Source organism: Anopheles ziemanni, chromosome 2 (assembly GCF_943734765.1).
Source record: "Anopheles ziemanni chromosome 2, idAnoZiCoDA_A2_x.2, whole genome shotgun sequence".
In the NCBI taxonomy this organism is placed as follows: Eukaryota; Metazoa; Arthropoda; class Insecta; order Diptera; family Culicidae; genus Anopheles; species Anopheles ziemanni.
The window spans coordinates 69,097,963-69,115,562 of NC_080705.1; the positions used below are offsets into that span (position 1 = coordinate 69,097,963).

Consider the following 17,600-nt stretch of genomic DNA (forward strand, 5'->3'; position numbering starts at 1 on the left):
CTATAAACCGAGTAGATAAAACCCTAACGAAAACCTTGAGAAATGACGCTGCTTGAAGTGTAATAAACTTAAGGCATCCAATTAGGAATCGTAATGTAAATGCTTCGAAGCACGAACCCGATAGAAGTACTATAGTTTTATGAATTTCCACACTGAAGCCTACCCCCAAGCAAACAGTGTTCCACACCGATCCTGCTGTATAAACCTGACGCAATCGTTGCAATCATCTCCAATTGATTGTTTACTTTGTGAACCGCTCACATTTCGCTTCACATCAGGCAGCAATAAACCTGATCTCATCTGGTTCGTCTTCGGCAGAGACAGGGGAGTCGGAAACCGTGGTTAATGAATTTAATTAAATCTTTCCAATTTCCCAAACTGGCCAAAGTACCAGCGTAAACACTGGACACCTCGGCACAGCTGTTCCCTGCATCCCAAATACCCAATTTCGATCCGGCGTTCACTTTCAATTCTAGCGTTAAAAACTTCCTTCCATCCCGAGCCGGCAAGAGAATCCGGGTGCTTTTCCCCCAGGCGATTTTCCCCCGAGCGACGACCGGCGTCGTACGTTCTAAAATCTCATGTTACGCCGAATAAAAACATTTAATTCGATCCCTTCCCTACGCGAGCGCGTTCGCCTCGAATGCTGCACCAGCAACAGTCTCCAGCGACATTTCCGATGCGACATCCGCTCTATAATTAGAAGGACGCTTACACGACACACACACACGAACGTTCAGCGTTGTGTACTGGGATACGAAAATAAAATCCCAGGGCCCCGGCTAATTGCGTTTTCCTCTTGCTTGAGGAACGCTTGCTTTTAATTTCACACTCTTGCGACTCGCAAGGAAATCGAACCGAAGGCAACCCGAGGATGGGTCAGGTCTTGGTCGAGTGTGGAAAACCGAGAGCCAACTAAGACCCGGGACGGACGGAACCTACGGAGGGGGGAAAGCAGTGCAAAGATTTGTAGCAATTAAGCGCGAGCCGACAGCGTGAGTTAAATGGAAGTAAAATAAATACTGGGCGTCCATGCAAGGGAGTGACAGTGAAATGCACTTCCATCCGTGAACGCCACGCTCGGAAAATGGGTGGCTGGGGTGAACGAAATTTATTAGCTCCCTTCCCACAGGGTTCGCGGGGTCCGAGCCACGCTCGGAAAAACGCTGGAGAAAGCCTCCGAAGGGGGGTCGCGGAAACTCTCGACGGAACTCGCAGCAATGCCGTAATGCCGCCGGAAAAGTGGGGCGCTAAAAATAGAGTCCTCCTTCGGTTCCACTTAACGTGTAGCCGCCGTTCCTTCCCGAGGTGACAAAGCCGGCGGGCACGGCGAGGGTGAGTGAGTGTAGTTTTTATTTCCTTTTTTTTTTAATCTTCTCTCTTTCGGAAGACCTTGAGAGGCTGCCCGAAACCAGTCCAGCAAACTGCTGGCGTTACCGCGTCTCAAAAACCAGTTGTTGGTCATTAATCAAAAACCTCCGAACAGGGAAACCGAAGCACCAACATCCATTTCAATGGCGACGTTTTGGGGCGAAGGAAAGATGTCGTCGGGAAGAAAGCATTCCGGTTACACCAAACAGATCGAACGGGAATGAGTTAGTCTAATATTAGTGACACTGTGAGTATATCGTACAGTTGACGAAACGAACCAAAGGACAAGAGAAAGAGAGGCAGAGAGTGACAAACATTTACATTCCCGACGAGAGGAGTCCCGAAGAGGCACGCAAAGCAGCATCCGAAGATGACAAAATTTATGATGGAAGGAAATTTGTTTAGATGTTGTTGTTTTTTCTCTCTGTTTACTCACGGCCAAACATCGAAGTCGACGTGTCACGGGCGCACGATCTCGCCCGAAGAAGAACTCCGCTTTCTAATACCAATCCGCCCACAGTCAATTTTCCCTTTTTCCACGGGTGTTTTCTTGTTTTTTTCTTTTCTTGCGGGTGACAACCAACAACTAAACGACCGAAGGCACGAACGACCGAGTCGATGTATGTTTTTATGCTTTTCCAGCATCATCATCCAATGGTTGGTTCACCTTTTTTCCACGGAATGTGGCCCGTCAGTACTATCCACGGCGTCATGTTGATGCTGATGATGAACATACCCTCCTCCCCCACCCCGTGCCCTTTGTCATGTGCCACAGTACAGGATGCTGCCGACATCCGATCCCTTGCATCCCACCCCCGAAAAGCGAACTGCGGAGGGCTGATGATATGGAAATGAATATTTGAATTAATTTCCGTTTCTGTCATTTCTCACCGCGTCGGCCATCGTTTTCCCGGGGTCGGTATCCTTCGGGACCCCAGCGAAGCCGAACATTGTGTTCGCTGAAACATCAACATTGGAGTGACACGCTCCGGGAAAGGGGTTTGCCTGTATCGCCCGTAACCCGGAAAAGTTGATCTAATTTTTCTCACTGCACGATGGAAATTGCAAAAGTTTGTCCTACGCCCTACAAGCGAACAATTTAACGCATGGCGATCGTATTCGCGCAGGATTACGTTGTTGTTATTCTATGCATTTCCAAGTACCAAACTTAGCATGTCGCTGACCATGTTCGGGCTGCGCTGGGCATTGTCCACTCCCGACACGGGGAAATTGTAGGATTGATTAAATTTACAGCTTCCATTGGACAACCTCTCCAAAGTTTCACCTCTTTCCTCTTACCAGTTTTCACATTTATGAAATGGCACTGAGAGGAAAAATGACACCTTCCAACAGGAAACATAATCCAACGCGTATTGCACAAAGCCGCCATCTTGATACAGAGCACTTTTTTAAATGATAACATAAAAAAAGCATTCCATTTATTTCGGGAAAATGGATGCAAACCAGCAGCGCGCGGTTGAGCATTCCAACTCGTCACGCACACGTGTCGCAACGGGATGTAAAATGAACGACTTTTATGCTCCTGGCGACACGACATGAAGACACCAACGGCTCTTATTTTAAAGAAGGCAGCGGTTTGTAGGAATGCTTTCTCGGCTCTTGTGGTGGAAAGAAAGCGAGCTGCGAAGAAGAATTTCAACACCCGAAGAGACCGTTATGGCAATGTGGTACCGGGTGACTTTACGACACCCTGGGTCACGGGAGGGCGAGTGGGTGGAGTTTGGCATAAAAATGTAAAAGCATCGTCTCATCATCATCAAACCACCAAAAGTCGGCTTGCGGAAGGAAGTGATCTTCTCGGGTACGCAACAATTCGGGGCATATTTGAAAAGGCATTGAATTGTTAGGATGATTTGGAAAATCTTAGAAAACGCTTCAGATGTTAATCTATTCAATCATAAAACCTAATACCATGCAAGTTATGAACCGTTTTGGCAGAGTCTAGGTTTAATTTGAAGACCCTGAAGCTACACGGCCTACATTGGTTGCCTTTAAATGCTTATTATTTGTTGTATTTAGACACAATTTTCCAACTATGCGTGGTTTTCGTTGGCATCCATAAGCATTGCCCATGCTTGAATTATGTAAACATGTCAAAGCTTACGAGCTGAAATTAACATTTCTTCTTATTAGGCCATCTGTAGGATCCCCAGCGGCACACAAATGGAAAAATTAAGCGTTATCAACCGCTCCACGGAGCGCAACGCCAGCTTTTCGTGAAGCCCAACATGCACAGAAAACAATTGGTTATGTCATGAGGAGAGCCACCCACGACGGCGGAACCACCGAGCGACACACCGGAACTGGTCATAAAGTGCGGTCACTGTGCTGCACAGCACAAATGAAAGTCCAAACTGAATAACTTCAGGTGAAGAAGGGTTGCACTTTCTTCGCGAGCGATCCCATCACGTTTAGCTTATCACGTAACAGCTTTACGCTTCTCTTACAACGGCCACTTCATGCTCCACGTCCCTCGGCGAGTGGAATCACCCCTTCAGGGAGATAGTCGAGAGGGAAAAATCTCCCTTTATCGAACATTTTCCCCGAAAAAAAAGCAAAAGGTACAAGGTAACCGCGCCGTACGCAACGCCGAGGGAAAGCGATCGCATACTGGTGATTTCGTCCCCGAGCCGACCAAGGGGCCATATTACGCGTCGGCAGCATGAAGCTTCTTCGCCTTCCGGGCGCAACACAATTATGATTTAGCGCATTGTGCCGAGCAGCCCACGACGATGTATTGCTATTCACTTTTCCATTTCCCAGCGAACGGACGACAATGGCAAATTCCATCCGAAAAACGGAACCCCACGGAACCATCCACCGACGCCGACCGGAGTTCAAGGGACTTAATAATTCGGGGTGTAGAATTCCGAGGCACACACACACACACACGCATGAAAAAACGACAAATTCCACGGCCAACTCTGCGACGGTCTCGCTGCCGTACGTTCATGAATAATTAATCAGCACGGAAAAGACCTCCCTCATCTCGAAACGGGGTTAAAATTCTATGTTGCGTTTCACTCCGTCAACGCCTCGGCGGAAACAGTTGGGTTCTTTGTTTTTTTTTTTATCATCGTATCACCTCGTTCCCCTGGCGGAGGCAAGGTGGTGGTGGCCGGAGACGCCCGCAGCCGGGGGTTTTCCCGCTCGGACGGCCTTGTCAGGGTCGCGGTGGCCGCCATCGCGCTTGCCAAAGACAAATGTGCGCGAGGTTCTGTGTGCTCTGCGTTTGCGGCCAACGTACGTCAGCGAAAGTAAACGGAACGAAACAATCATAAATTGTGCCCACTTCCCCCCGGAAATTCTGGGGATTTTCGGGGGAAAACCGCGCACCGGATGAGAAACGGATTTTCCATTCCTCCTCCTCACCGTTCGAAATACACTGGCTAATTAAGGTCTCGTGACGTGGCGAGTCGTAGCATGGGTAGAAATTTGGCATCGCGAGGATCAACGCTTTAAGGATTTAGAGCGAACAAACAAAAACAAACGAAGAACGCGCCGGCAACTCATACAATCTACCTCATTCAATGTGTGACGCGCTAATGATGACATTGTTCGGATTATGTCACACACGGCATGTGAATTAACATACCTGAACATATTCAACCGGTTTGAGAAGTTCTCCTGCTGCAGGTTTTCAATTTGTGAGCAGTTCGTCGACGATTCCCGTTGCGAGAGGGATTAAGTTGCTAAATGTTTTTTACACCATTCCTGGTGACACCATTCTGATGATCCTTGGGAATCATGAGAAGAAGTTACACTTTGGTAAAATGCTTTGGGTACATGGGTACAGGGAACCGAAGCAAAATCGATGTGGTAATTCCGCTGCTCAATCTGTCAAAAAGAATGTTGGCTTCCATACCCTCTAATCGCTTGTGTAATCTTGTCAAAACGTAAACAAAGGAACCAATAGCTCATTCCATTGCACTTTAATCGGATCGGATGTACTTTTAGCGTAGTTTTTGTATTTTCAACAATAAACAACAAAGTATTAGACGCAGCTTTGGAAACATGCTGCAACTTCTACCAAACTGCAACACATAAACAAAGCACAAATATCGACGATACACGAAAGACCAGCGTAATTCACTATTACACTAGCGATTACTTAACGTGCTAAGTTCACTAGTTAAATGTAAGTTCACTAGATAAATTTGATTCAAGTAAGTTTCACAAGAGAAGTGGTCTTACATACCAGCGTACCTTCTAATATTCATACCTTAGCCATTCTAGATTGAGCCTTCGAGCATTCTATTTTGTTCCGATTCCGAGTAACACAATTTCTAATCCAACATAAAGTTGAAGCATCAAATTCACAATTACGTTTTCTGGATTCTAGAATAAACTATCCTTCGGTAGATATTCGCGTACACCAAGTCGTCGTCTCCACTATCTGCAGATCAATTCACTGTAGTGTCCGATTTAATGGAGGGGACATTTTATACAAACTCGTAAAAAGAAAACCTTAAAGTTTGTAGCAAACCGCAAAGCCTTCTACGACTACTGCAAATTACATCGACAATAGCACACCTACTATGATTTCCTTCCATCTCTTTGTGTGCAAAGTGTCTATGTTTATGACCCGCATTGCCTAACGCCGGATAATCTTATCGATCACCCAGGGATTGCTTCGGCCCAAGAGCTCCGGTCCACTCCGGAACTTTCTCGCCAACTTCTTCCGCCATTTTTTTATCCGCTCATTATCTGCGGACGCTGTTTTGCAGAGATCCCGCGTCGGCGCGATCATCCCACCATGGGCACGATCGAACCGGATGCACCATCGGTCGGCGCCGCGGTGGTGTTCCGTTGATTGCGTGCGATGGTTTTAACCCGCACCCCGGTCGCCTTCCGCCCGCGAAATGGGATGTCAAAAGCGATCCCGGGTGTACGGAGAACTGACTCTACCCTGACCCTCCACTCCTGGGCCTGGGCTTAGGGAACGAAGTGAGAGGGAGGCAGGGTAAACCCAAATCCTTTCACTTCCTATCGCGCAAAAAAAAACGACCCATGCACCCCCCCTTAAGCCGTCCGTGCGTCTTTTCGTGTTGCTTTTGCAAATGGCTCCATCGTCGTGAAAGGAGAAAGTGAGTCCCGTCGAGTCGCCCCCTCGTCGGGTGTCATGGTGCGCAATAGTAGAGAAGAAAAAAAAAAGACAAACAACCTCTCGGCGCCCACGAACCCCCCCAGAGGCCGAGGGCGAGAGAAAGTAAACACAAGTTGAACCGCGAGTGGGGACATTAATCAGTGTCCGGATTTCGGAAGGTCACTTACCTTCGCATGATCGGAATCGGAAACGTGTAGCGGCAGTCGTCGGCCGCCCGGACCGGTATGGCCGCCACAGCCGCCGCCGCCGAGTTCGCCGGAATCATCTGCGGGATCAGGGAGGCGCCCATGGGCAGCGTGGTGTACGGCGGGGGCAGATGGCTGTGCAGAATGTCGGGGATGATCTCGATGGGCGGCGGCGACCGGTGATGGAGGCCGGGCCCGCCCGGGGGTGGCGGGGGCTCGAGCGGGTGGATATGCTGGAGCCGGTTGCGTGCCATCCGCCGCTCGCGTCTCTCCCGTCGACGGTGTTCGCGCGTGCTAAACTCCGAACCCCCGGGCGGAAGTCCCGGGACTGGCCCGAGAGCGGGTGGAGGGGCGCCCATCAGCAGTGCCCCGCCAACGTGCACCCCGAGCAGGGTGGTTGGATCGGGTCCTCCGCCAGCCGCCCCGTACGGGCCGACTCCTGCCGCTGCCGCCGCCGAGTGCAGCTGAAGAGACGGAGCCTGCTGAAGCGGTTGAGGCTGCACCTGGATCGCGTCATCCGTTTGCGCCTCGGTCGATGTATAGGTACGCGGAGGGCCAGCAGAACCCGCACAAACACTCGGTACACCATCACCACCACCACCACCGCCAGCTTCTTGTTGCCCCTCGGCGGAAGCTGGCGGATCGTCACCCTGCCCGCGCACTGTCGGCCACTCGGGGCCACTAGAAACTTGAACCATTTGCTCCGGAGAGGCAACACTCGTATTTACAGCACTTTTTTCAAGCACAACACTACCACCGGTGACACGTCCGTCACCGCCCACCAACACTGGCTCCCCCCGAACGCCATTATCTGCACGCACCGATCCTTCCGGCTGCGTCTGGACGCCACTAGCTTTCGAACCACCCTTCTGCTGATCTTCACCACCGCCAACACTGGCCGCCGCCCGGTAGCAGCTCACGATGCTCACGCCGGACGACGGGTTGTTGACGACGTCGTTCTGCTGCTGATTGTTTGGATCCAACCGGTTCACCTGGATCGTGAGCGCTTGGAGGCCACCACCACCACCACCACCACCAGCGCCATCCGCACTCGACGTGGAGGACTGACACTGGGAGGACGAGGGTATGTAGACGCTTGTCCGGCTGCCCTCGGCCAGACCGGCCGCCGGAACGTTCAGCCGCATCGCCTCCGGCCGCTTCTCCGGGAAGCTCCTTCCGTACGATCCTTCCGCACCACCACCACCACCACTAGACGCAACGTCAACAACAACAACGGCACGATCCTTTTGCGCACTACCGGACGTCGTGGTCCACGACGGCGCTAGCGACAACGACGACGACGACGAAGACGACGACGATGTTTCTCCGTTCGCTTGCCGCACACTACTGAGTCCGCTGAGGAGCGCGCACGGTTCGACGGGTTCTTTTTCCCCTCCTTCTGCGCGCTGGCGCACTGGTGTGCGTGCGATCGGATCGACTGCATCTGGAACGCATAAGCAAAGCATGAACAACATGATTAACCCTTATGGCCAAGGCTACAACAAGTCTACGCAATCAGACGGTTGGCATACTCTGAACAGTTGAACAATCTTTTTTGGAGCTCTTATTGTCATCTTCAAGTGTCTACTTTGTCTCGTAATAAAAATTTAACACCTGTGTCAAATGTTCGAAAATTTTTCATAAAAGTTCTTCATCTAGTTCCGATTTTGTATCCCTTACTTCTATGAGAATCACAGCCTACAAAAGATATATATCAAAAAGTTGTTATTTGCAAAATAAATAGGTGGATTCTTTTAAATTGTGTTGTTCTTTGTTGGATCTATATCTTTTAGGTAATGCATCCTTTACTAAGAATTCAAACAATTCTTGGAACATAAAAAATAAAACAAAATTTTAGTATAAAAACTTAACGTAAATTTAACAAAACGATGTGTTTTAAAAATTATTCAAGAAATATTTGTATAACTTGTTGGTCACTCTGAAATGATACTGCTTTTGGCCCCGATGGTATGTATCGTTCCAAGCTCCCTTATTCACCCGGTTGTGCATGATTTGGTGGTGGTGTTGGTAGGTTCACACCACCACCACCACAAACACCAACCCTGGTTCCATACATATACGGTTTGAGCATAATTATGTTTCTTTTGTATTTTATTTTCTAAATTCTTATGTTGTACACCAACAAACAAGAGTGATTGTTTTTGAAATTTGAACTTGTTTAGATGAGTGCATAAAAAATAATAATAAAATACAAACATACATGGGAAGTACATTTGATTGGAGACACTTTGTTTAAATGCAAACTACAGTTTTAAGTTTTGCTAACTGTAGTCAGGAAATGAGTCAGTCAAATTTAAATTACCTTGACCTGGTCGTCCACGGTCGGCCAGTTGCGTCCCGTCCTGCGCCACCACCAAGCACGTGCTTGCACTTTTCCGATGCAACCACCGATGATGCTGCAGTTGAGCCGCCGCGGATGATGGCTGGCCTATGCTGGTTGCTGCGGCCAAATGTAGGTCTCCGACGCTGCTACCGCCGAGGTGCGCGTCCGGCTTAAGCATTGCGGAAATTATGCACAAACTGTTGCTAGCGCTCCCACTGTCGCCACTGCCATTGTTGGTGCTTTTGTTACAGGTACCGCCGTCGTCACCGATGGGATTGTTGTTGGTGCGGCCGATGTTGCCATTGCCATTACCGGGTGGATAAACCTGTTGACAAGAAGGCGAAACATGATCGCACTGCATAACAGAGAGTGGGGGAAAACTATACATCACTCCTTCACCCACACGCAAACGCGCCCTTTCTACACACACACCTTTCTGCACGTCCAGTATCGGGCAGTACGGTTACACAGAGCATAATCAGCACACATAGCAGCAGAGCAACATAAATGGACGAGAAAAATCTCGGAACCCAGACGACCGGTGAAAGGCCAACCACAACGGCGCGCCACTTTTCGTCGTGTCCCATGTTTTTTTTTCTTCCTATGGCCACTCCATTATGTGCCTTTATTCACCTTTCGCGTCCCAGCTTCCCCGCCCAACCCCAACCCAATTCCTCCTCCCCCCGCGTTCTTATGCTCGCTTATGCTTGTCGCCTCGTTCGCAACGCACGGTTGCTTCGTTCTGTTCGTGCATGCCCGGACATGATTTACTAAGCCAGCGTCGCACGGCATGTGCGGCATGTAAGAAGCCAGAGGTCAACCGGGATGGACCACCGTTGGTTTGGACGGAGTTTCGCCACTTGCTGCCCGAAAACTGATCTCTTCCGTTCCGAACATGAGCAAGCCGGAAAAGGATTAAGAACTACGCACGGAAGCTTGCTTTTGTGCTGGTCTCGGGGAGGATTATTACACCATTCCTTAGCTACTTTGTAACGTGTTCTGGGTGTCTTTTTTTCTCCATACAACAATCTCCAAGTAGTATTCCAAAGTTATGAAGGTATATTTAAATGTCATGCTCAACGAGTCAAGAATTGAGCTAAATTTATCAAGTCTATTCACATTCAACAATGTTCCTAGAAATATGTAACAACATAGAAATAATGCATGGTGAATATGGGGTGGAAAAGTTAGGTTTGGCTCACTTAGAAGAGGGTCACCACCAAAGAAATCGTAGTATTCATTGCAACGATCATGTAAATAAACTTTGTATGGTACTGTAGAAAATATGTTGGCCCACTTAAAGATGCTTATTTTATGTATTCTATGATTTAACTAATCTTTAAAATAATTTGGAAACTGCTATTTACCTTTACCATTGATCGCCTTTTTTTGTAGATAGTCTCTAACAATCAGCTGTCAGTGTCTTAATGCATAAAAATTTCGTGTCAGTCCAAACCAGATTTCCTTGGACCGAAAAAAAAGTATTTTTCGAGCTCAAAAAATTCTATTAAAGTCTTGATAATTCTAAAAACACTCAACATTGAAGGAAAACATTACTTCCGATTTTTTTACGCACTGGTTGCTTATATTTCGCTATAGGCGAACTATTTGCTTACAGCATGATGGGTTGAAAAAGTTACAGCTTCATAGAATTTTAACCTATTGCTCGAAACATATTTGTACAATCGCTCCCAAACTTGACAACAAACTAGAATACATCGTTATTAACACAATAAAAAGTGTGACGTACGAGTACTTTATTGTCAGCCCATTTATTTGAAATCAATATGTGATAATTGATATCCTTTCCATGTGGGCCAAAATAACACGCATCGCCCTCACTAACCCTATAGCATTATCAGTTTTGCATTGATAGTCAGTCATCTTTCATAGTTAATTTTAATACTGTTTAATTTTACATCGATCTAGCTGTATAAACAACACCAAGGGCAAAATTTATACTTTTACAAAATTTATTTCGAAAAATGGCGTATCTTAAACTAAACCGAAGCAATTATTCCACAAATGTTGGATAAGTTGGGATCCCTTTCAATCAGTGACTTACAAACCGGCATTCTACAAACGGAAAGTACGATGCGTTTGCAATCCCAAACCGGACCAGTTTCGGAATCGCTTGGCTTCGGTAGGATGCTCGCACCAACCCTTTGGCCAACGTGCCCTTCATGCAACATTAGCGTACTAGTACTTTTTTGTTTGTCGGTCCTCTCGCTGCCTTCCACTTGCCAACGAAACAAATTCCCGTTACGGCGCGGAACTGCTCTCGTCACCAGCGACCGATCTTGAAACCGATTTCGTCCAACCGTTCTGGATGATCGGCCAAGGGTACCGCGGCGCACAATTGCTCATGTTCGCAAGAGCTCCCACCTTCGGCCGGGAGTTGCAAGTGTTACAAACTGTCGTCAAAAGAAGCCCGCTATGACGAAGGCGAAGAGCGAAGACATTAGCAGACTCCGCGCTCGAGTTGACGCGTGATAAATTGGAAAGAAAGCCGCAAACTTACCGCACAGAAAAGGGTAGTCCAAGAGTTCCAAGAGTGTGGAGTAGGAAGAGAGCCTGATCGCTATGGTTATTAATTTGCCAGCAAACTCCGTACTCGGTACCGTACTGGTGGAAACCGGTAGATGACACTTTTTCAACCGAACAACAACCATACAGCCACGGTAGAGATCAAAACTGGCCAACAATGATGATGATGATGATGATGATGATGGTAATAATGCTGTATAATCTCGCATTTGTTTGAGCGGGACCGATGCGGAAGCGGACCGGGTTCCGTTGCAAATAGATTAAGGGATTAGGACGGCTCGCCGGAGGAGGACGCGGTTGCGTCCACTCGTGAAAGAGGATTTGCAGGGGCTTCCAAAGGTGGTCAATAGAAATGAATAGATTGTTCTGATAATACAATCCGACGGCCGGAAGGGAGTTCACTTTGTTGTTAGTTTGTGGACATGTTTCACAAATCTCCTTGAGCTGATAACTAAACTTATTGAGGTCGGCTTAAGCCACGCTCCAGAAAGATAAGCTGTCACGAGCATGACAGCGACATGGAGGAAATATCTGGTGAATCCGAAATGTAAATCCTGATTACCCGGGTTGTTTCCAACATGGCTATCAATGTGGGTGATTGAAATATCACAAATACCCAATGTTCCGTAACCAATCGAGTGCAGTGTGATCGACATAATCGGGTTCGATTCTCCGGGCGGACAATACCCTCCATTTCTCGAGAAATGGCGAGATAATTATCGACCATTTACATCTTCATGCGCCATCCGACGCGCGTGCCGTAACTATCTCTTCCGGCGAAGCGACCGGTGGTTTCCGTTTTGACCCCAAACCGGACGTTCCTGCTTGACACGCACAGGGGGCTTCCTTAGGGGCTTTGCGATAAGCGCGACCTTCCCGGGCCTTAAATCGGAAGTATTTCTCACCTTTCGCCACGAGCCTCTGTCAGTGAGCCTCAGGCCCTAATGAACGCATAGACCCCACCGATCTGCAGGAAGGGGCAAGCAACCCCTATCGAAAGTACACGCGAACCGACTTAGTGGGAACCTCATTAGCGCACTCATCCCAACACTGATAAGCGTGCCTTTCTGGTGAACTATTAAACCATTCCCCGCACAGGTTCAATGCCACCTTGGAGGCTCGCCGTTTGCGATACACGAACGCGCTAACGCGCCATCTTTGTTCTTTGTCCGCTCCGAACGAAACGACCGTCCATCGAACCCTCGCTGCGCGCTGGCTTGAGGGATTATTTTCCTGTGAGGTGATAACGAACCCAAGTGGCTGTAGGGCCGCGCGTGTGTGTGGACGTCCGTGACACGTGTTGAAGTGTCGGATGAAGAGGCGGAGGTGGAGAACAAGCCCTTAATTGGAACGCTTTCTGCTCCGATAGATTGGCTTCCTTTCAGCGATAAAATGACCCCCGCAATGCCGCACTCACACTCCAATGAATCCGGTGAGTAATTCCGTAACCGATTGGATCAATTAGCAGCTCGGGGGAGTGGGTGACGATTATCGATGCTGTTGCGATTAGGTTCGTAGAAGTATGGAACGATTTAGATTTATCCGTTTTACCACCAGAATGAGGTATAATACCGCACAGATTGGAGAATGAAATTTCATCGGATGCTATTTAATAGGTTCGAGATGCATGGCATTAATTATTGACAATCGCTCATCGAGTGTCTTGCCATTTTCCAATTATCCAATGCCAAACGGAGACGGCTGACTTTGACCGCAAAAATTGTGGATTGCATAACGCAACAGCTTTCTGATGAGTACACACACACACACACACACACACACACAAGTTCAATTACGACACCTTCTTGATATCAATGTCCCCTCGACCGATGATTCCGACAGTTCCGAGCCGAGGAACTCATTTGTGCTGCCATAGTATACAATCGCCAGGAACAGAGCGTTCCGATTAGGCACTAATGAATGACACAAAACGGGACTACTAACCTGATAATCGTCTCGGTAGCTGTCAGCAAACCCGTCCCCGCTGCCGGTGCCCCCCGCCGCCCTCGAGCTGTCCAGGGCGAGCAGACTGAACGGCAGGGAAGATGTCTCCAGTGGTGAAACCCCCGGCGCCGGGCCCTCCAACCCCGGCGCCCGGTGCCACCGGCCGACGAACGGTGTTTGCAGCTGCAGGTACGGTCGCTTCTCGGCATCGTGCGCTGGCGTCTGCACCGTCTGCCAGGGTGCCCGATGCCGGCCCGGCCCGTGGATGCTTGCGTAGGAACTTGCGGTCACCGGGGTGTCGTAGGCGGAGCCGTAGCAGGAGTCGTAGCCGGCAACGGTACCGTCGACGTGGTTGTTGTTGTTATTACCGAAGCCACCACCGTCCCAGCCACCGGAAAGACAACCGAGAGTGCCGAGCGCGGCTGGATCGTAGTACGGATAGCTGAAGCGGTTCCCCGCCTGCAGCTCGCCCGGACCCCCCTTACCGCCCGCCGTCGCCCTCGTGCGGTAGCTCCACGCGGACAGACTTCTTCGCATCAGCGACTGCTGCTGACGATGTGGATGGCGTCGGTGGTCGCGGTTTGCTCCGGGGCCGAGGAAGGCATAGTTATTGTTGAGCCGATGCAGCACCTCCGACTCGTCCGACGAGTCCGACTCGGACAGATTGTTGTCGTACGGCGTCCAGAGCATGGAGGACAGGGCTTCCTCCACGTCCGGCGGTTTCCGGTGCGCCCGGGACTGCGCGTTCATTTTGCTTCACTAGGTTATCACTGAGATCCGGTATCCCAAACCGCTTTGGAACCGGGAACGGTGGACTTATGGAAGTTCCAGAGCTCGGAGAGCCCGTTAATCTAGCGCCACACACTCCTACTACAGCCGCTCGATTGCACACACGAAAGATAAATCCGGCGATCGCTTTGTCGTCTCCGTGTCTCAGCTTCGGTCGGTGGTCATCGCATCGTCCCGCGGTTCGCCCGTAACCCCTTCCGCCCGTCGCAAACAACCGTCGAAGGATGACAGTCCGTGCCGGTACCGGTTGTTTGACCTGCAGCAGGCTAATTGTTCGCTCATTGTGGCGCACGAACCGCACGGAATGGGTTTATCGTTTAGTAACGCAAACATAAACATGCCCGAACCGGGAGGGTCGATGCGGTCGTCATTGGAGCATTGAAACCAAAAAAAACGGGGTTAAAACGAATCCCTGCCGGGATCTCGGGAGCTCCGAAAATCAGTGCACCATTCCGCCCAGAAGGCGGCCTGCCGGATCAGTTTGCCTTTGTTTTTGAAACCCCGTTTTTATGCGACCGTTTTCACCTCTAGCAAAAAACGACAGAAGAAACACCGGGACAAAGCTCTGCTTTGCTTTTGTTCGGGGATTCGAATTTCTTTTTCCTGCCCTCAGCAATCCTTAGTCCTGATGGCGCTCTCTTCTCCAATCCCTGTGTGTGTGTATGTGCGCCCTTTGTGGCCCTCGGGTGGTTGTGAATTCGGTTGTTGAATGTTTTAAGGGAATTCAAATTAGATGATATTTATGTTTATATACTCCCCACGTCCTTCCACCATACTCGCAGATACTTCTGCTTCTGCTGTGGTTTTGTTTCAGACTGCACAGAATTTCCCCGAACCATTATCATGCCCGGCATCATTAGCATCCTCATCAGCGTAGGGGATTTTCCGCGCGGGAGCCGAAGGCGGAAAGGCGATGGTGGGAAACCGTGGAGAGATGGCACGCTGAGCCAAGCCGCCAACCCAAAGGCAAAGACTTATGATTGTTGTATGCTCCGCGATCTCCTTTGTTCGGGCCGCGTGTTCCGTTGCAGAACTCTTCGGGGTGTCTTTTCACTCGTGCGCACCTAGAAGAAGCTGCCCTCCTTGCGAATTGCGGTCACAGATTCTTCACAGCCTGCACACACACACACAGTTCTGGCCGACTGGAGGCCGACTTTAAGAGCATTGCCGATCGTTTGCTCCGTCGGTGCTTCATTAATATATTTTACGCTCCTCAGTTCGCCTTCCGCTTGGGTGTGTTCTCTGTTTTGATTTCACTTTTCTTCACTTATTCCACAGCATCAGCCTTTGCCATTCTCTACGGTGATGGGCGTTCTTGGCTTTGCCTCTACTTACATTCCGGTTTGTGGCATTCTCGCGTGTAATAAGTTTATTCCACCGTTCCGCACGCCGTTTGCAAAACGAGATGGTAAAAGATTGCCCGTGCTTGTTTTATTTATTTTCGGTTTTCTTCTGTTGCATCTTTGGTCAATCCATATGCAGTTTCTTCCCCAAACCGGCGCCTGACGGGACCTGACGATCCTATTGTTTTGCGATAAAACTTCAAACGGATACGAACGAAACCGGCCGAGGAGCGATATCTTCACGCCGGGCCTGCCTTCGAAGCGACAAACTGTCACTCAATTCAGCGGAATCTGCATTCCATTCCGGACGCTTTGCGGTGACCAAGATAGGCGGTTGATAGGTAAGTCAACTCCTGAGATCGCTGCAGGCTTTCCCTCGCGGGGCCGCTGGCTGTGTCCGCCTGGTAGAGGAAAATGGGGAGAATGAAAACGGAACGTTAAAAAAGGGCTTGTACCTATCAACAACCAGAAACCACCCCGACGCGGTTCCCGTTTTGTTTTTGTTTAGTTTTTGTTTTATGTTTTTTCCCGCTTGTGTCTCATCGCCGCGCGGCTTCCGAATGAATATGCATGCTTTGGCTATGGTAATGAAGAATGAATATTAAGTTTGTTAATGAAAAATGATAATTCAACTACAGTCAGTATCCGACTTACGCGGATAATGGGGACCAGAGAAATCCGCGTATCTCGAATTTCCGCGTATCTCGAATATTGCTTGACACATAGTTTATACTAGGAGGTAAGAGATCGAGCTCTTGTGTACATGTATCATAGGATATTCAATTTTTTTCTTTGTCCATTAATATGAATGCAATGCAAGCGTTTTCAAACAACATAAATTGCAACAAACGAAATAAACAGCGTAAGTTATGCAAATGCGTAATTTACATATTTATTCGTGTGGTTGTACATCTCAGAAATTTAAATCGATGTAATAAACCCAATCTACTGTCAAATTTTGAAAACCGCGTATCTCCGAATCCGCGTAAGTCGAGAACCGCGTAACTCGAGAACAGACTGTATTGCAACCGCTCGTTTGTGGTTGACGGTTGAAGCTGCGGCCGACGGGTTGTTTGTTGCCAGAGCTGTGTCCATCGACGCCTCTGGTGTCGGCATGGCTGGATGCTGCTCTGAGTCGTTTAACAGGGCTTCAGGCTTCCACTGCCGAGTGTCGGGAAATGCGTTCGCAGTTCATAATATATACTTTTAAAGAGACATATTCTGGTAACAATAGCCAACAAAAAATTCTGTTTTTTAAATCTGTTATAATTTTGACAGTAATATCCTTATTAGATGAGGCTTTTAAACGCTAATAAGCACGAATCATATCATTACTGTCGCCACTTAAAGGACCAATCAAATTACCTTCTGAATTTATATATCCAGCTTATTTTTGTACACCATACTAATTTTTTTTAAGATTAAACATACTAGAATAGAAAGAGATCTTGAACAACATATGGAAACTGTTGTTCGTCATAAAAATGGTAAATTACGTAAAAAACTTCTACACTTTAAATCAGCTAAGGAATGGTTATCCTGCTTTACATTTGATCAACAACAATGGGAAAGAAAAAAGATAGTAAGCTTCAAGAGTTGCGTATCCGATCAACCCGTTCTTGTTATTGATAAGAAAACCAATTTTCTCAAAAGCAAATCTGCTCTAAAAAGGTTTTTTACAAATCAATTCATTTGATAACATTAGTACTAATTAAATAAAATATAAAATAACAAGTGGTTCGTGTGAGAAATAGTTATAAATTTCTAAAAATATGCAATTGATCTTCTTTCATATTCCGTTTCATTTTTCTTTCACTATAAGCCTTTTGTCGCGGTGACATTTTCCTACGTTGACATGTTAAATATTTTCTATTGTACAAAAGTAATCACAAAAGTTGCTCGGCTGTGCGAGGAACTCTCCTCGCCGATGGCAGAAGGAACCCAATCTT

At 48.2% G+C, this 17,600-nt stretch overlaps 1 protein-coding gene across 1 annotated transcript in view; it reads right to left on the reverse strand.

Annotated features, from left to right (window-relative positions):
• Positions 1-14,269, reverse strand: part of LOC131294186 (uncharacterized) — a 119,736-nt gene extending 105,467 nt beyond the window's left edge. The window contains exons 1-4 of the mRNA XM_058322231.1: positions 13,520-14,269; positions 9,008-9,353; positions 7,571-8,128; positions 6,667-7,537 (exon numbers count right to left, since the gene is read on the reverse strand). Of these exons, the coding sequence (XP_058178214.1) occupies positions 6,667-7,537; positions 7,571-8,128; positions 9,008-9,353; positions 13,520-14,269 (2,525 nt within the window). The remainder of the gene's footprint in view (positions 1-6,666; positions 7,538-7,570; positions 8,129-9,007; positions 9,354-13,519) is intronic.
• Positions 14,270-17,600: the final 3,331 nt, after the last annotated feature.